Source organism: Rana temporaria, chromosome 4 (assembly GCF_905171775.1).
Source record: "Rana temporaria chromosome 4, aRanTem1.1, whole genome shotgun sequence".
Lineage (NCBI taxonomy): Eukaryota > Metazoa > Chordata > Amphibia > Anura > Ranidae > Rana > Rana temporaria.
The window spans coordinates 340,713,866-340,733,750 of NC_053492.1; the positions used below are offsets into that span (position 1 = coordinate 340,713,866).

The 19,885-nt window shown below is 48.1% G+C and overlaps 1 protein-coding gene across 1 annotated transcript in view; it reads left to right on the plus strand.

The window, feature by feature from the left end:
* DHX57 (DExH-box helicase 57) overlaps positions 1–19,885 on the plus strand; it is a 208,133-nt gene that overhangs the window by 43,360 nt on the left and 144,888 nt on the right. The window contains exon 7 of the mRNA XM_040350769.1: positions 13,103–13,224. Coding sequence (XP_040206703.1) covers positions 13,103–13,224 — 122 coding nt within the window. The remainder of the gene's footprint in view (positions 1–13,102; positions 13,225–19,885) is intronic.

A 19,885-nucleotide genomic window follows, 5' to 3' on the forward strand; every position in this document is an offset into this window, starting at 1 on the left:
GTGCGAAAAGCAGGGGTGATAAAGGACACCCCTGCCTTGTGCCTCTATATAAAGAAAAGGGGTCCGAGAGGTCCCCATTCACCCGAAGCCTGGCCGTGGGGGCAGCATACAATAGACGTACCCACTTAATAAAATTGTCACCTAATCCAAAACGACCTAGGACCTCCCATAAATAAGGCCATTCGACGCTGTCAAAGGCTTTGGCTGCGTCCAATGAAAGGATCGCTCTCTGGCCTTCATTATCAGCAGGTATCTGTAAATTAAGAAAGAGACGCCTGATGTTAATGGCCGTGGACCGGGAAGGGATGAAGCCGGACTGATCTGTATGAATGAGCTTATTTATGACCTTAGCTAACCTGGTGGCCAAGACCCTAGCCAATAATTTAACGTCAGTCGTCAATAATGAGATAGGTCTATAAGAGTCATCACTCTGGGCGTTTTTTCCTGGCTTCAGCAACAATACTATTATGGCTTCATTCATGGATTGAGGCAACGAGCCTCGCTCAAACGAGTCTATAAACACGTCTTTCAGGAGAGTTATCAGACCATCCGAGTATCGCCTATAAACCTCCGCCGGCAAGCCATCCGAGCCCGGAGACTTGCCAGGAGAGGAAAGCGCTAAGGCTTCCAGCATCTCATCAACCGTGAGCGGAGCATTCAATTGCGCCACATCCACGGCCGACAAGCGCGGGAGATGACATTGATCTAAAAAGGAAGCAATCTCCTCCTTCGTGGGCGAGACCTTAGAAGAATACACATCAGCATAGAAATCCTTAAACGTAGACAGAACCTCCGCATGGGAGGACACTAATATCCCTGAGACACTCTTAATTGACTCTATATGGGCCGATCCCCTCTGTGATTTCACCATCATGGCCAGCATATGACCTGTACCCTCCCCGTCTTCAAAGTATTTTTGTTGGAGAAAAAACCTCTTGTTTTCAGCTCTAGTCAAAGTTACATGTTTAACCATATTCTGTGCCTCATTCCACGCCTGTTCAGTGTTCTCAGAGGGGGAGTCTACATAAGCTGATTCAGCCCTCTCAGCCTCTCGGAGGACAAACTGCTCCCAGGACCTCATTCCAGTTTTAATGGAATTAATAGATCTAATGAACTGGCCCCTCAGATAAGCCTTTAGAGTATCCCAGAGTACATCCAACCCCGTGGAATGTCTATTAATCCTAACAAAATTCACTAGCTCAGTACGAATCGGATCAGGGGTTGGGAACAGCGACATCCAAAATGGATTAAGCCTCCAGCAGGTGCGTTTAGTAATGTTAGATGTCAATAACTCGATACATAAAGGTGAGTGATCAGATACAGTCCTGGTCTCGTACGTCGCTGACGAGACCAGGGGAAGCATCTCACTGTTACCCAGGCCCAGATCGATCCTGGAGAGGCCCCTATGTGAGGCTGAATTACACAAGTAGCATTTCTCCTGTGGGTGGCTGAGCCTCCAGACATCCCTCAAACCCAGCTCCTCAAAGGCTTTATTAATGCCTAGAAGTACAGTGAAGTATATTATAAAGAAGTGGAAGGTATTTGGTACAACACAGACCCTCACTGGATCAGGACATTGCTGGATGAAGGAGCCAGGAGGAAACTGGTCAGAGAGGCTACCAAGAGGCCCTACAGCAACTCTAAAGCAGTTGCAGGAATTTATGACAGAGTGGTCATTGTGTGCATGTGACAACAATATCACAAATTCTCCACAAATGTTACTTGTATGGAAGGGTTGCAATAAAAAAGCTACTCTTCAAGAAAGGTCACATGCAGTCACGACTGAGCTTTGCCAAAATGCACCTTAAAGCTTCTGAGACCACATGGAAAAAGTTGTTATGGTCAGATGAGTCTAAAAATTGCATTATTTGGCCTCAACACCAAATGATATGTCTGGCAGAAATCCAATACAGCTCACCATCTAAATAACACCATTCCTACAATAAAGCATGGATGTAGTAATACCCTGTTATCAGGATGTTTTTCTGCAGCAGGGACTGGAACACTTGTCAGGATAAAAAGAAAAATGTGAAAGTATAATCCCTTGCTTCGGCAGGAAGACAGAGCTGGGCATTCCTGGAGAGGTGAGTAAAACGGTTCTATCCTTCCCTTCTCCCCTCCCTTCTTTCCCTCCTCCTCAGGCTCCCCCTCTAGTGGCCGCTTGGCGGCCATTTTGCCTTCTATCAGACAGCACTTAAACGGCGCAGACTGACAGGCACACGCTGCTAAAGGGTCAGACTGCATTTTTGACAAGGAAGCAGCTCTACTAAGCAGCGGACGGCAGCATGCTACTGTTCCAGGGTGGTGAGTCCTCTGAGTGGGAACCTCTCGTCTCTGCTGCAGCTAGGAGGGGTGGGTTACTGTGCCTTGACTTGAAGTCCTTGTGTCAGGCGTGTGGGTCAGCATGGCGTCATGACCCTGGCTCAGATGTATCTGAGAATGCGGACCAAGACCAGCCGAACAGTGAGGATGCCTCTGAATCCGGGTCAGCACGTGATAGGGCTCTGGTAAGTGACCTTATCACCGCATTGGTAGATAAAGATTGAGGGGTCTGCAGAAGCAATTGAAGCGCCGGTCCCCTTTGGGTTCCGTAAGGCGACCCGCAATGCTAAGGTGTTTCCTTGTGCGTCTTATATAGACAAACTTTTATACAAGGAGTGGGACAAACTACAGAAGGGTTTCTCAGTCCCTAGAAATCTAGCAGTGTGTTACCCTCTTGAAGAGAGTTTCTTGAAAAAATGGACCTCGCCCCGATAGTGGACCCTCCTGTGTCCAGACTAAACAAACTTACCACCATCCCGGAGGGGGCTCCTGCCTTTAAGGACCCCGCGGACAAGAGGGCTGAGGCGGTCACCCGCAACCTGTTCACGGTAGTGGGTTCGGTTGTACGTCTAACAATAGTTGGGGCCCTGGTGTCTTAGACACTCACAGAATGGGCAAAGATGCTACACAATGGGTTAGAAGCACATCAGGCTTCCCTGGACGAGGTAGCCTTAGCTGACCAACTGGTACAGAGCGAATCAGCCTTGGACATGATTCCTCTACTGGCCAGAGCTTCTAGCCATGCGGTGGTGTTACGCCGTCTACTTTGGTTAAAAAATTGGTCTGCGGACCAATCTTCCAAGAAAGCCTTAATGAATTTGCCCTTTTAAGGATTACAGACTTTTTGGAGCTTCCCTGGATGACTTTATTAAAGATGCCACAGGAGGTAAGAGCACGTTGCTCCCACAAACCAGAAAGGGGAAGGAGCCACGCCGTAGGCAAGGGTCCTCCTTTACCGTGCACAAGCTTTTTTTTTTTTCGTCCGCCCAGTGCGGCAAATAAAGAATCTCGGGCCAATAAAGCTCCTGCTCAGGGACAGAGACATCCCTGGTTTCGCAAACCCAACAAACCTGCAAACAAAGCTACGTCCGCATGAAGGTCTGCCCCCACCCATCTCTCGGGTGGGGGGACGTATTTGCGACTCTGTGGACATCTCAGGTCCTTTAGGGTACAAGATAGAAATTCTATATTGCCCACTGTAACGGCACCCCAAATGCGAAAGGGGTTAAAGCCGTTCAGCTACCAACACTCCACAATCAGGCGAACAAGATAATAATTCTTCCCCAGAGACGAGACAACGCTCTGTATGAAGTTCAAGCAGGTCTGACCCTTTATTGAGAAATACAAGCTCTTTATATACAATTTAGGATACTACAGTAACCAAATGAACAATGACCCAACTCCACCCACAACATCACACAATGTTTACCTAACAAGCCCCCCCCCCCAATACACATCATCCTCAATACATCTCTTTAGCAGGCATCCTGACTCCGGGACCTGACCTAATTTACATGAGCTAATTAACTACAGCTGATGACTCATACACCTGACCTTTAGGCTGTCTGTTAACTTACAATACACATTATCACAGGACTCCTTCACACAATACAGGGTCAATTAGCACAAGCCACAATGAAAGATCCTTAGAAGTTAGTCTGGATTCAATTTACATTACACAGGCAGCCAGGTAGCTGGAGGTGATGACATTAACATCTTTCAATTAACCTGTTATGTTCAGAATCAACAAACAGTGATTAGTTCTTTACAGATATCCTGGAATATATTGTGGATAATAATTATATAATAGTCCCATCTCAGGTAGTCCAAGATATATTCTGAATGTCCATTATTTTCTGGCTCATGCTTTCTAAGAGCTTCTGGGTTCCACGGGCCCTCCCGTTATACCCACCAAGCAGATTTTTTCCCTCCAGCTACAGCTGACTCGTCGGGAAGCCCTACCTGGAGAAGTTCAAGACCTGCTGAAATGCGGGGTGGTTATTCCTGTCCCAGCACAGGAACGGTTTCAGGGGTTTTACTCTAATCTGTTCATAGTACCAGAGAAGGAGGGCGTTCGTCCAATCCTGGACCTCAGGGCCCTCAATTGCCGGGGGACTTTCTGGCATCCTTGGTCTTCAGGGACGCCTATTTGCATGTCCCCATATGTGCCAGACATCAGAGATGTCTGTGTTTTGCGGTCGGGGAAGACCAATATCAATTTGTGGCTTTCCCCTTTGGCTAGGCATCAGCACCAAGGGTGTTCACCAAGGTGCTTGCCCCAATTCTGGCCCTACTAAGACAACGTAGCATCGCTATCGTGGGCTACTGGGACGATCTTCTTCTGAGGGCCACTTCAAGCTCAGAATTAGAGGTGAGCGTGTCTATAACCTGTCAAACCCTCCGACACTTTGGTTGGGTACTGAACACTCAGAAGTCAGTAATGGTACGGACTCAACGCCTAGTATATCTGTGGTTGATTCTGGACTCCTCAGAGGAAAAGGTTTTTTTCCCTGTGGAAAAGTTGCAGACCCTTCGGGCTGCGGTGCGACAGTTGACATCCCAGAAATGTTCGTCACTCTGCTTTTGCATGCGAGTCCTGGGCCTCGTGGTGGCCTCCTTCGAGGCGGTACCATATGCGCAATCTCACACGTGGGTGTTACAGAAGGAAATTCTGTTCAGATGGGACAAGTGCCCATCATCCCTGGATTGTCAAATATGGGTGAGCCACCTGGTCAGGACCTCTCTAGTTTGGTGGCTGACCTCACCGGCAATTCTGCCTGGGAAGTGGTTCCTTCCCTGGATAGTCATCACAACGGACGCCAGTCTTACCGGTTGGGGGGGAGTCTGGGGGGTTCAGTCGACCCAGGGTTGCTGGTCTCCGAAAGATTCCCACTTACTGATCAATGTCCTGGAACTTCGGGCGATCAGGCTGTGCCTCTCCACATCGTCTCAGAGGCTACAAGGGCGTCCAGTCAGGATCCAGTCGGACAACGCCACAGCGGTGGCATATGTCAACCATCAAGGAGGAACAAGAAGCTCGGCTGCAGCGTCAGAGGTCGCTCACATCCTGAGGTGGGCAGAAAGGAGCATACCGGCCCAGTCGGCCGAGATTTGGCCCTTGATAGCGCTCAAGGCCAACTTCATATTTCCAACTGAAGAAAGGCAAGAATCCTATTAATGGCAAACTTTGTAGGATGCCACTTTCTGGGTTCACACCAGGAAACATATGCCTTCCAGATTCTGTAGTAGATGAGCCTGGAGGCTGGCTTGCTGGCATTAACCAGAGTGGATAGGACTGGCCCTGAGAGCCCAAATTTACTCAGAATGTGGGTCTCAACAGCCAAACCGTCAAATTTAGACTTTGTAAGGCAGGATGGAATATTGGACCCTGCGATGATAGGTCTGTGCGTAATGGGAGAACCCAAGGTCTTCCTACTGTCATCCTTATGACTTCTACATACCAGAATCACAGACTTTCCTTCCTTCTTGACTCTCTGAAGGAATCGTGGGAGAAGCGCAACTGGAGGGAACGCATAAATCAAGGGAATACTGATCCCATGAGATTGTCACCCTTGAGCACAGGGATCTCTGGTTCTTGACACAAAGCTGTCCATCTTTGTGTTTAACCTGGAAGCCAACAGGTCCACATATGGGGTTCCCAATTTCTGATATATGATTTGAAACATGTCGGTGTGTAGAGGCCATTCTCCTGGACTCAGTTGCTGGTGGCTTAAAAAATGCGCCTGCCAATTTTGTACTCCTGGAATGAAGACCGCAGATAGGCGAGGAATGTGCCTTTCTGCCCAGGCCAAGATGTGATTCACCTCTTTTTGGGCATCCAGACTTCTGGTGCCTCCTTTGTGATTGATATAGGGCCACGGCCGTAGCATTGTCGGACTAAACCCGAACAGGCCAGCCTTGCAGTCTGTAAGACCAAACTTTGAGGGCCAAATTAATTGCCCGAATCTCCAGAATGTTGATGGGTAGGAGCTTTTCGACCCTGGACCACTTCCCCTGGGCAGATTCTTTTTCTAGAACTACCCCCCAGCCCAGAAGGCTGGCGTCTGTGGTCACCACTCACTTTCCAGGTAACTGGAGTGAAGGAATTTCCTTCTGACAGATTTTAGGGGAGCAACCACCAATTGAGGCTCTGGCGAACCCCTGGAGATAAGATCATAGGAAGATCCAGGGCCTGAACATCCTTGTTCCAAGCTAACAGAATTCTGCCCTGTAACGGTCTTGAGTGTAACTGGGCGTAAGGGACAGCCTCGAATGAGGCTACCATCTTTCCCAATAATCTCATGCATAGACGGATGGAAGGCCTTCTTTTTGCCTTTACCACTTGGACCAAGTCTCCTATGGCTTTTGCCTTTGGCTTGGGAAGTAATACCTTGCTTATTGTGTCTATAATCATGCCCAAGTACTCTAGGCTTTTTTTGAGGCTGCAAGGAATATTTCTTCAGATTGAGGACCCAGCCACTGTGCTGTGCACATTGTGGCCCAATCGAGCGGCAGACTGATCTATGATCAACAGATCGTCCAAGTAGGCTGTTGCTGCTATGCCTCATGCCCCTAACCTTGCCAAGGCTGGGGCCAGTATTTTTGTGAACACTCAGGTGCTGTAGCCAGCCCGAAAGGAAGGGCCACAAACTGAAAGTGGCACTTAGAAACCTTTTGTGAGCGGGAAATATTGGCACATGTAGATATGCATCTCTGATGTCTATTGATGCCAGGAATTCCCCTCCCTGAAGGGTGGAAACAACTGAAAGGACAGACTCCATGCGGAAGAAGCGAATATTCAGGAACTGATTCAGGCTTTTCAGATCTAGGATAGGTCTGACATCCCTGTTTGATTTTGGAACTGTAAAAAAGGTTTGAATAGAACCCTGATCCCTGATCCTCTGGGGCTAACTCCGAGATTACTCCTTGGGACAACAGGTGTTTTCTAAGCCAGCAGTAGAGGCCTTATTTTTTCTGGATCTTTAGCAATTCTTGATTTTAGAAAACGGGGTGGCGGAAGTTCTCTGACGGGGGCATTCCTTCATAGGGAAGCTTTGGGGATCTTCTTAGACTTTGAACTTTGAAAGTTATTTTCTGCCCTTGGGCTTGACTCTGGGCCTTTCCCCTAGCGTTAGACTGGGGAGGCCATCGCAACTGCCTGGAGAATGAGGTTCCAGGGGCTGGAGAAAGAGTACGTTTAAATGAGGGACGCTTACTCTTCTTTTTAAAGTGGGGGTTCACCTGCAGTTTTTTTTTTAAAGCCAGCAGCTACAAATACAGCAGCTGCTGGCTTTAAAAACATGTAAACTTGTCTGTCCAGGTCGCCCGCGACATCGGCAGCCGAAGCCCAGCGGTAGCTCAGCGTTCGGCTTCCCCCGTCACGATCCTAGGTGAGGGAATCGGGAAGTGAATCACTGCGGCTTCACTGCCCGGTTCCCTAGTGCGCATGTGCGAGTCGCGCTGCGCCGTTCCACTGGTCCCCGTTGTGTTCTGGGAGCCGAGTGTTTCCCAGAACACAACAGGGGGGGGTGACGAGGAGGGGCCGGACTCCCACGGGAGTGGTGCAAATACCTGTTTTATACAGGTATCTGCAACCCCTCCCCCTGAAAGGTGTCAAATGTCACACCGGAGGGGGGGGTTCCAAAAAGCGGAGGTTCACTTTTGGATGAACCTCTGCTTTAACCGGCAACAGAGTAGACTTGCCTTCGGTAATCTTTTGGATGTATTTATCCAACTCATCCCCAAACAGGCATCCTCCCTCAAAGGGGAACCCTGCCAAGTATTTCTTGCAAGAAACCTCGGCCTCCCAATGTTTTAACCAAAGGGACCTGTGCATGTGTACCTGCAGGAGATTCAAGCGAGATGCTTGTTGAGACCATAATCGCATCAATCGCAAAACACAAGGCCTTAGGAAGGTCCTCATAAACCTCAATCTCCTCTGTAGGGAGGAGGTTAATCACCTGCTTCATTTGTTCCTTGAGGAACTGACATACACCAATGGCTGCAACTGCAGGTTGTACTACAGCCCCAGCCATGGAAGAGGAGGCTTTTAATAGGGACGCCAGCTTTTTATCAGTTGGATCCTTAAAACCCTGCACGTTGTCTATAGGACAGGTCAGGTTTTTGTTTGCACAAGAAATAGCTGCATCAATAGCAGGTACCCCCCATTTCTTAGTGAAACTTTCCTCCATAGGATAAAGGAGGGAAAACTGCCTAGGAGGAGAAAACTGTTTATCTGGGTGAACCCAGTCATCATACATCAGTTTATCCAGCAAGGTATGAACGGGAAAGGCGAATGCAGCCTGCGTGGATTTCCGAGATCCCAAAGAGGAAACGGAGGGCCTAGCTTCAACAGGAGGCAATTTGTAAGTTGCACACACTATCTCTGCATAATAGTGCACCTGCATCTTTAGCGACTTAGAAGTCGCAGGAATCCTCTCATCCTCTGAATCCTCAGACTGCACATGATCCTCATCTCCAGTGAGGGATTTTCCACCCTCAGAAGGCTCATCTGAAAAGAGAGCCAGAGCAGATGAATGGGATCTACCCCATTTTCTGCTATCTCTCAAGGAGGTTGAGACAGTATTAGCAATCCTTCCTTCCAAGCCATCCAAAGCAACTTTTAAAGCATCCTCAGTGATGTATACAGGAGCTGCCATAGGAAAAGCTAGACAGGGGCTCGTCCTGTGAGGCCGCTATCAGGCTGACAGTGGGGGATAATAAACTGCAGGCAAGCTCAGAATCCTTAGCCATACGCTGGGATTTTCTGGTGACCCTTTTACTAGCCCTTGACCCTCTTCTCGGGGACATAGTCCTTACTGCAAAGCAAAGGTACTATAGACAAAATAAATGCAATCACTGTTGTGCTATAGTCCTTACAGTACACACAATATCAGCTCACTGCACAACCTGATGCCGAGTAGGAGTCTTAGGTTTGCCTGGTTCAATCCACAGGGATGCTTACAGCCCACAGCTCTGTGTCCATGCCGCTTACAGAAGGCTCTGGTGTGCTGGGCTTTTAAACCAGCCTCTTGGCACCTGCACACAGGTGTCCTGCGTTGCGCACGGATCACTAGCAACCACTTGGCTTTCCCCCTATCCATGTAATTTGGACAGCAAAAAGTGCCCCTGGCGCACGCGCAGCTGTCATAGAGGCGCGCAGGAGACGAAGAAGAGAGGGGAAAGAGTACTGGGGGGCTTCATTATGGACCCCTGTATGCGTATTGTGGCAGAGCCTGCAGCGGAAGGAGGTGAGTGGTGTTTAAATTTGACCGACTTCACTGAGCTTGTATCCTGGATGGCTATGTAAGAAAAGACCAGGTTGTACTTACTCCCTCCATTGGTGAGAACCAGGAAAGACATCCTACTCATAGAAGATAATATACAAATAAAATTATCCTATTCTTACCTTATCCACGCCGCAGGAAAACTACTAAAAGTAGCTTTCATCCATCATGGCGGGCAAGTTGTGCCAACCTTCAGGTTTACCAAGGGTTCCATTAGAGAAACCTCATACCTGGGCCTGTAGAAGACTCTGCCAGAAACTTTTCGTGACACAGGTGTATTAGTACACCAAAGTCTGGATCCCAGACCTCCGCAAAGAGACATTATAGGCAAACCTTGTTTCTTCTTACACAAGGCCCGGGTACCAACCATTTTAGGCCTTTGATTTCAGGCCGAAGAATGGATCCGGTTATAGCTCCTAGGTCTCCGCAGCCAGACCATCAAAAGAGCATTTTTCTTCTTAGCACATGTTGAACGTGACCAACCACCTTAAACACTGGCGAAAAAACTGAGGTGCTCTCCATTTGGGACGGGTTATATAGGGGAGAAACTCAATTTTAATTGGGTTTCCCAGTGTCCAATCACCTGTGGTGACTACATAACCCATTAAGTAGTTTAGGCTCTGTGTCCTGTGATGTATGATCAAGAAAGGTTAAAGGGGTTGTAAAGGTTCGTTTTTTATTTTCTAAATAGGTTACTTTAACCACTTGAGACCCACGCTGTAGACGAAAGACGTCCACAGCGCGGCTCTCAAGTGCCGGGTGGACAGCCCTGGACGTCCTGTTGTTTACATTCCCCGTGCGCGCCGCTGGGGGCGCGCAGCTGGGAAACTCTGTGCCCGGCGCATCGCTGGGAAGCCAATGCGCGTGCCTGGCGGCCGCGATGTCCGCCAGGTAACCCGCCATCGGCGGTGACAGCAGGGACGTGGAGCTCTGTGTGTAAACACAGAGCTCCACGTCTTGTCAGGGAGAGAGGAGACCGATGCTGTGTCCCTTGTACATGGGGACACAGCATTGGTCACCTCCCCCAGTCAGTCCCCCTCCACACACAGTTAGAACACACCCAGGGAATACATTTAACCCCTTCCTCACCCCCTAGTGTTAACCCCTTCCCTGCCAGTCACATTTATACATTAATTAGTGCATTTTTATAGCACTGATCGCCGTATAAATGTGAATGGTCCTAAAATTGTGTCAAAAGTGTCTGATATGTCCGCCGCAATATCGCAGGCCTGACAAAAAAAAAACGCAGATCAACGCCATTACTAGTAAAAAAAAAAAATCTTAAATCTATCCCCTATTTTGTAGGCACTATAACCTTTGCGCAAACCAATTAATATACACTTATTGCGATTTTTTTTTTTTAACAAAAATATGTAGAAGAATACGTTTTGGCCTAAACCGAGGAAAAAAATCTTTAAAAAAAATTGTGATATTATTATAACAAAAAGTTTGTTTTGTATATAGCGCAAAAAATTAAAACCGCAGAGGTGATCAAATACCACCAAAAGAAAGCTCCATTTGTGGGAAAAAAACGATAGAAATATAATTTGGGTACAGTGTTGTATGACCGCGCAATTATCATTCAAAATGCGTCAGAGCTGAAAGCTGAAAATTGGTCTGGGCACAAAGGGGGTTTAAGTGCCCAGTAATGAAGTGGTTAAGCTAGTGCATTGTTGGTTCATTTACCTTTTCCTTAAATTTCCCTTCTAAATAATTGTTTTCTTTGTCTGAATTCCTCACTTCCTGTTTCTCCTCAGTAAGGTGTTCAGTAAGCTGTTCTAAATGACTTTCCACCGCTCTGATGATGGTGGAAAGCTTACTGAGAAATTCAAAACAAAGAAAAAAAACATTTAGAAGGGAAATCAAAGGAAAAGGTAAGTGAACCAACAATGCACTAGCTTAAAGGAACCAATTTAGAGAATAAAAGATGAACCTTTACAACCCCTTTAATGTGGTTTTAAATAAAATGTTGTCAGAACACTGTGTTGTGTATGGGGCTACGTAGCTGCAGGTTGATCTGCTGTTTCCACAGTCAAAAGCACCTACACATCAGAACTGGACCACAGAGCAATGGAAGAAGGTGACTTGATTTGATGAATTCAAGAATGGTTTGCGGTGCAGACTCAGATCTCAATCCAATGGAGCCTCCGTCAGATGTGCTGGAAAAACTGTGGAGGCCCCACCTTGCAACTTACAGAACCTAAAGGACACCTCTTCCCAGTTCTCTGCCACGGTCACTTCTGTCCGGACTTTACTCTTCACTTTAGGAGTTCATGGCAACAGGTTGCCCACACCATTCCCGCTGAGTGCCTGAGATCGGGGAGGAGCTCAGCGGGCCAGGCGCAACATCCATGGGGGGATGGCCTGGGCAGGACACAACTGAAATCTGGCTGCAGCCATTTGACTAAAGTATTGGGTAAACTGAACGTTTTTAATTTCCATTTGCATTCACCTGTAGAAGTATGCTGGTAATGTGGAATGTGTGTGTGCGTAAGGACATTTCTGGGGTATTTTGGAATCATTTTATAAACTGAGGCTGCAAAGTTTTGAACCTTTTGGTTTAAAAAGTGTTTTCACAAAAGTTATAATTTGCAAATTACCACACCTATAATTTATATTGATTGCAGAGTGGATTTTGGCAAGTTAAATCGCCAATCATTTTCATATTTTTCTTGAGAATCTGGAATCAAGATTGCTGTTTGAGTTCCCAGATCCAGCCTCCAAAAGATATATACAGAAAAGGTATATTAATTTTGCAGAATACATAAGGAGGAAAGAGAATTCCTTGTTTTTATCTTCATAATAGTGACTGAGCCTGAAATGCCACCAGTAGATCTCGCCATTAGAGTAATCAACTGTAAGGCCCCATACACACGAGAGGATTTATCCGCGAATACGTTCCAGCGGAACGTTTCCGCGCATAAATCCTCTCGAGGATTTCAGCAGATTTCTCTGCGATGGAGTGTACTCACCATCGCATTGAAATCCGCGCCGAAATCCTCTGGCGATGACGTGTCGCGCCGTCACCGCGATTATGACGCGGCGACGTGCGTGACGCTGTCATATAAGGAATTCCACGCATGCGTCGAATCATTACGACGCATGCGGGGGATCCCTTCGGACGGATGGATCCGGTGAGTCTATACAGACCAGCGGATCCATCCGTTGGGATGGATTCCAGCAGATGGATTTGTTTAGCATGTCAGCGAATATTCGATCTGCTGGAATCCATCCCAGGGGAGATATATCCGCGGAAACAGATCCGCTGGAGTGTACACACCATAGGATCTATCCGCTGAAACCCATTCGCTGGGATTTTTCAGCGGATGGATTCTATCGTGTGTATGGGGCCTTAGAATCTAGTCAATGAGTACATTTAGTGGCATCCACTCAAAACTGAAATACCAGTTTTAGTATTACAGTTTAATACTGCTTGGTTAATTGCTCCTATAAGTTCGCCCTTTGTAAAAAAAAAAAATCTGTGATTTTTCTAGGCATCCAGGACTTATCAGGCTATGCTTCAAGAAAGGATGAAGCTGCCAGCGTGGCAGCAACAAGACACTATTCTGCGGCTAATGGAGAAATATCAAGTCTTGGTTATATGTGGCATGACTGGGTAAGTCATCAGTGTGTTGCCGTCTAAACAATAAAAGATTATGTCTCTTATCGTCCATGGACGGACACAGCTCCTTAAATCTTGACAAGTGGTTTATGTTCCCTGTTTACAGGAGAGGACTAGGCAGAAACATGTTAAATGGTTAAATACATGTTACATTAACAGAGTTGAACAGTCTCGCCCAGGGGGCGGTCCCTCCAGACATAACCTTCCTCACTGCAGCATACAGCCTCCGTTTCGTTCTGCCTAGCAAAGGAGAAGGACGTATGGCTCCCTTTGGGCCCAGCGCCCTGAGGAAAAGATTTTACTTTATTTTATTTTTGTTTTGTCTTTTTGACTTCTATCAACTGTCGGCTGAGACAGGCTGGATATTATAGATCCTTGTAGTCTTCTCAGTTCGGCCAGCGAGCGTGAGCACACCTTTGCAAAGAGGCTGGGTCTGCCACGACATGCCCCATGACTCCTGGGGTGGCCAGTGAGCTTTTCTCCAAGGTCTGCACATGACTGGACAGACCTGGGCAGACCGTGGAATGCGCTGGTGAGTCGTCGCGTGGACGGGTGAGTACAGTCCCTCCCTCTTAGGGGGGTTGGTATGGCTGAGCATTCCTGGGGTTTGGGTATCCTCTTATCCCTGCTCCCTTTTTTTCCTCTGCTGTTTTACAATTGCTGTGGGGGGGGGGGGAGCACCTGTTTAGGGGACTGTGCGCCTGGCCTATGTTTATTTTACTGCTGGGGGTCCGCTTTTCTGGATGTTTTGGGGTGCTGGGCAGTCTTTCTAGGCTTTCCCCTTTTGAAATTATGTGGTTTGCCACCGTTCTGGCAGTGCTGGCGCAATTTTTTTTCGTGGATTTTCCGTTTCTATTGAAAATCCCATTGGCGGCCATTTTGTTGTAGCTGCGCCATGAGGCTCCATATGCTGCGCTCGGCGGCCATCTTGCCTGAGTCCTCTGCCTTTAGTGTTGATTCCTACGGCGCGCAGAGCCGTTCTCCTCACACAGCACCTTACAGCTTCCTCACGGTTTTCTCCTCACACACACAGAGGTGTGCGGGAAACGGACAGCGGCGCTGAGCAGTCTCCTCCGGTGTGGGAAGTCCCCTGGACCCCCCCCCCCCCCGGTCAGCGCAGCAGGAGTAGTGGGTTTTTTCTGTTCAGTCTGAACTGGGCCCTGTGAGTGTTTTACTTAAATAAAGGAGTCAGTGTATCTTAGTTTATATGTAAGGACAGGTGCTGCATGCACCTACATGTTATATGCATTATGTAAATGTTCTTAAGCTACAGAGTCAGTATCTGGGTCCTTCCTCAACATGCTGGCGATGGCAGCAGGTTTTCTCCTACGCCTTCCAGGACGGCACACCAGAGAGATAAGGGCTCCTCCCACAGGAAACACAATCAATTGACAAGTTTGTTATAAGTTCCCACCCCTCCCCTTGCTCCTCAGTATTTTGATTGTGTTTCTCCCGAACACAGCGGCACGTTTGTTGTTTTATATTACCTGGAGACGGTGAAGTCGAAGGGTACCCCTGTTGAGGCAGGTTCAGGGAGGCCGGGGAGAGCTGAACTGACCTGTTGGCTTCGGTCACTCACAGGTCGCCACAAAGACAGGCATGGACGCTCTGAGCTGTGGTGAAAAAGCCATCGTCCCTCTGCACAAAAATCCGCCACGCTGCTAACTCTTCTTCCTGGGGGGGTTTGCAGAGGAGCATTGCGCTCCAGACCTCGTTCGGAGGTACAGGAAGCGCGTCACCGGAGAGTGGGCGTTCCCTACACGGCAACCCGGAAGTGACGCCTCGGCGTGGAGAGCAGCGTGGAGCGGTGGGGTCGGCGGCGGATAAACCCTGCGAACAGGTACCGGCAAGCCAAGGACCCAGTCAACCTCCTCATGATGGAAGAGGAAGGGAAGACTAGCGCTGCGGCTACCAAATCCAGATCGGGGGTCGGTGAGTACTGTCCCTCCTGGAAAGGGAGAAAAGGGGAGAGTGAGAGTTCCTGAGTCGCAGGATGCAGCTGGTAACGGTTGCCTTCCTCGTTCTCTCTCTCTTTTCTCCCTAGTACAGCCTGCAGCTCTGAAGTGGGAAGAAATAACATGGTTGTTTTTTATTATGTTCCCTTTCTAACAGAATCTCCCGGTGAAACCCAGGGGGCCTCTGCTCAATCCTCAGCATCTGCTAGTGGTAGTTCCTCTAAAAAATGTGGAAACTGTAAAGATAAACTCCCAAAATCCTATACCAAACCCTTCTGCCACAAATGTATTAACCAGTTGGCTGGGAAGGAGGCAGCTGCTATGATGAAAGATTTTCTCTTGTCAATGCAGTCTGAAATGTTGGCCACGGTTAGAGCTCTCAGGGAGACAGCCACACAAGCGGCCACAGGCCCTAGCACAGAGGAACCGGCCCCTAGAGAGACTTTGATTTCTCAGGGAAGGCTAGTTGCAGGACCCAGTACCCCTTTCCTATCCTCTCAGGTCTTTTCTCATGATCTGGAGGAAGAGGAAAGTGAGGTCATGAACCAGGTCACTAGACATAGCTCAGAGGGTGAGGAGGATAGAGACTCAGTCATGTCTCAGGAAGAAGGAAAATTGAAAAGATTCCTCTTCTCAGCAGAGGACGTGGACAGTCTCCTTCAGGCAATCTATGCCACTGAAGAGATTCCAGAGGTTCCTAAAACGACCTCTGCACAGGATAAGGTGTATAGGGGACTCAGTGAAATACAGGATAGAGTCTTCCCTCTCCACCAATCTCTAAAAGAAATAATCCTACAAGAATGGAAATATCCAGAAAGGAGACTAACCACTCAGAAAACCTGGAAACGGAAGTACCCGTTCACCCAATCAGTTGGGGAAGCTTTCTTTAAACTTCCAAAACTGGATGCGGCCCTGTCTCAGGTCACTAAACAGTCAGACCTCTCATTTGAAGATGCTGGCAGTATTAAAGATCTAATGGATCGCAGGGCCGAATCACTCCTAAGAAAAGCATGGGAGGCTAACACAGCTTCTATGGCCCCAGCATTAGCTGCGACCTGTGTAGCCAGGAATGCAGACCTATGGGTAGAGAAACTGGCAGAACACCTCGGCCAGTTTACAGAGTCAGAGGAAATCTTGGGGTCTCTATCTTTGATAGGAAAAGCTGTCGCATACTTGGCTGATGCCGCTTTGGAAACTGCCAAAGCTTCAGCCAAAACAGCGGCCTTGATTAACTCGTCCAGGCGAGCTATCTGGGTTAAAGCCTGGGATGGGGATGTCACATCAAAGGGAAAACTGTGTGGACTCCCTTTCCAGGGTTCACTTCTGTTTGGCCAAGGATTGGATGATGTCCTAGCTAGGTCTTCAGAAAAGGGAAAGAAATTCCCTGTGAAACCTAAGAAAGATGGGTTTAAGAAGACTTTTCGAGGCCCCCAGGGGCAAAACAAGCAGAAATATAAAAGAGAACCCAATAGGCGCTGGTTTTATGGCAAAGGGAACAAAAAGAATAACTTACTCTTTCCCTCCGCCAAGGCTGAGGCTAAACAGACCAAGTGACGCCAAGGTCAAGGTAGGGGGGAGGCTGTCCCAGTTTGTACAACAGTGGGAAAATATTTCAGACAGTCCCCACATACACAAGCTTATAAGGGATGGGTTCCGCCTGGAATTTGTCACCTTTCCCCCCCCTATGATCACCCTCACGCAGCTCCCCAAGGATACCCTAAAAAGAAGGGCCCTCTTGGAGGGGGTTCAGGAATTGGTAGAGCAACTAGTAATAACACCAGTGCCAGTAGAACAGCAATACCGGGGGTTCTATTCCCACGTGTTTTTGGTTCAGAAACCATCAGGAAAATTCCGCCTGATAGTAAACCTAAAAAAACTAAACGGATTTTTAGAACAAAAGAAATTCTCCATGGAGAGTATTTACTCAGTAAGAAAGAACCTCATGAAGGAAACCTACATGACAACCATAGACCTGAAGGACGCCTATTTGCACGTGCCAATTCACGTGGACCATCAGGCCTTTTTGAGGTTTGCGGTGGTGGTAGGGGAGGAAATCTTTCATTGGCAGTTCAGGGCACTACCCTTCGGCCTAACCTCCAGCCCCAGAATCTTTACAAAAATTCTGGCAGAGGCAGTAGCATTCCTACATCTTCAAGGAATATGCCTTATACCATACCTGGACGATCTACTGATCTCCGGTCAGACAGAGTCACAGGTTCAGAGGGATACCAACAGGGTGATGGAGTTTTTAGAAGGCCTAGGCTGGATTATCAATTTAGAGAAATCCTCCCTCATACCAGAACAGGTAAAAAATTTCCTGGGCTACACTATAGACTCCAGGCTCCAGACGCTTTTCCTGCCAGAGGAAAAAATAAAAAAATTAGTGTCAGGAGCAGAGAATCTGGTGAGATTCCCCAGACTTCCCAGGAGGTCAGTTATGAGAGTGCTAGGCTTAATGTCGGCATCCATACCAGCAGTAGTCTGGTCCCAATTACATGCAAGGATGCTCCATTTTTTCTTTCTGTCCTCTTGGGACAAGAAGAAGGAATCCCTGGATCAGGAGATTGTACTCACCCCTCAGGTCCTCTCATCCCTAGAGTGGTGGACCAGTCACCAAAACCTAAGGGAAGGTCGACCTTGGGCACAATGGGATCCGGTAAAATTGACTACGGATGCCAGCACATGGGGGTGGGGTGCCCACTTGGGAAAGAAAAAAGCCCAAGGAAGATGGTGCTACCTCCTGGCTCATCAATCTTCCAATACCAGGGAGCTCAGAGCAGTAGGAGAAGCTCTGAAGGCCTTCCAACAAGATGTCACAGACAGGGAGGTCCAGGTGAGCTCAGACAACGCTACAGTAGTGGCCTACCTGAATCACCAAGGCGGTACCAGATCCGGTCCCCTATTAGAACTAACCATAAAAATCCTGGGTTGGGCAGAGAAGCATGTCACCTCCATCTCAGCCATACATATAAAGGGGACAGACAACATAGAAGCGGACTTCCTCAGTCGCCAACAACTAAGACAGGGGGAATGGGAATTGAGTCCCGAGGTCTTTCAGGCCTTAGTTCTTCAGTTTGGCGAACCAGACATAGATCTGTTCGCGAACCGGAAGAACAGGAAAGTGAACAGGTACTTCTCAGCCTCGGTAGAACGGGATTCAGAGGGCCTGGATGCGCTGTCCCAGAACTGGCATTTCAAAATGGCCTACGCTTTCCCACCCCTGGCGCTAATTCCGCGGGTACTCCAAAAAGTCAGCAAGTCCCCCGGTCTGGTCCTCCTTATTGCCCCATGGTGGCCAAGGAGGACATGGTTTGCGAACCTGAGGTTCATGTCAGTAGCAGAGCCTCTGAGACTCCCAGCCAGGACAGATCTTCTCAGACAAGGTCCAGTGTTTCACTCGAGACCAGAGTTCTTTCAGCTAACAGCCTGGTTAGTGAGCGCCAGATTCTGAAACAAAAAGGTTGTTCAGAAAAGGTGATTGATACTCTCCTTACAAGTAGAAAGCCGGTCACTAGGAAGATCTACTCAAAGATATGGAGAACCTTCCAGACCTGGAGTAGAAAAAGACAAAAGTCTTCCCAGTCGGTTCCCGTTATCCTGGATTTTCTCCAGGATGGAGCGGACGCTGGGCTTAAGGTTAGCACCCTGCGAGTACAGGTAGCGGCCCTCTCGGTGTACCTGGATAAAAGATTAGCGAAGGACGACCTAGTTAAGAGATTCTTACTAGCTAGGGAAAGAATGTCCCCCGTCCTTAAAAGCTTCTGTCCACCATGGGACCTTACTAGGGTATTAGAGTCATTATCTATGCCTCCTTTTGAACCTTTAGAGAAAGTTTCCCTTAGGTTCCTTACGTTAAAATTAACTTTTTTGTTGGCTATTACTACAGCCAGGAGGGTAGGAGATCTGCAAGCTCTGTCTATGAAAGAGCCTTTTCTTAGGGTGCAACCAGACAGGGTCACTCTTAGGGCAGATCCCTTATACCTACCTAAAGTAGCATCCTTACTCAACAGGACGCAAGAAATGATATTGCCGTCCTTTTGTTCAGAACCAAAGAACGAGAAGGAGTTTAAGTTCCACTGTTTGGATGTAAGAAGATGTCTTCTTATATATTTAGATAGAACCAAAAGTTTCAGGAAATCTAACCATCTCCTAATCCTCTATGGTGGGGTCAGGAAGGGATTACAGGCCTCAAGGCCATCAGTCTCAAAATGGATTAGAGAAGCTATTACAGAGGCTTATCAGTGTGCAGGAGAACCAGCTCCACTTAATATCAAAGCTCATTCAACCAGATCTCTGGCGACATCTTGGGCGGAGAGAGCAGGTGCCTCCTGGGACCAGATCCGTACTGCGGCTACCTGGTCAAGTCATCACACCTTCCTGAAACACTACCGTGTAGAATTGTTGTCACAGCAAGACCTGGCTTTCGGTCGGAAGGTCCTCCAAGCTGTGGTCCCACCCTGAGGTAGGCCTGAGGTCCTTTCATATCCTCTCTGGTGTGCCGTCCTGGAAGGCGTAGGAGAAAACCTACGTTAGATCTACCGGTAACGGTATTTCTACGAGCCTTCCAGGACGGCAGGCCTACTACCCACCCTATGTGAAGAAAGGTAAGCTATATGCTAAATGGTAAGTACCGATGGGGTGCCCCTTGTGAACCAGTTCAAGATTACTTTATTAAATACTGAGGAGCAAGGGGAGGGGTG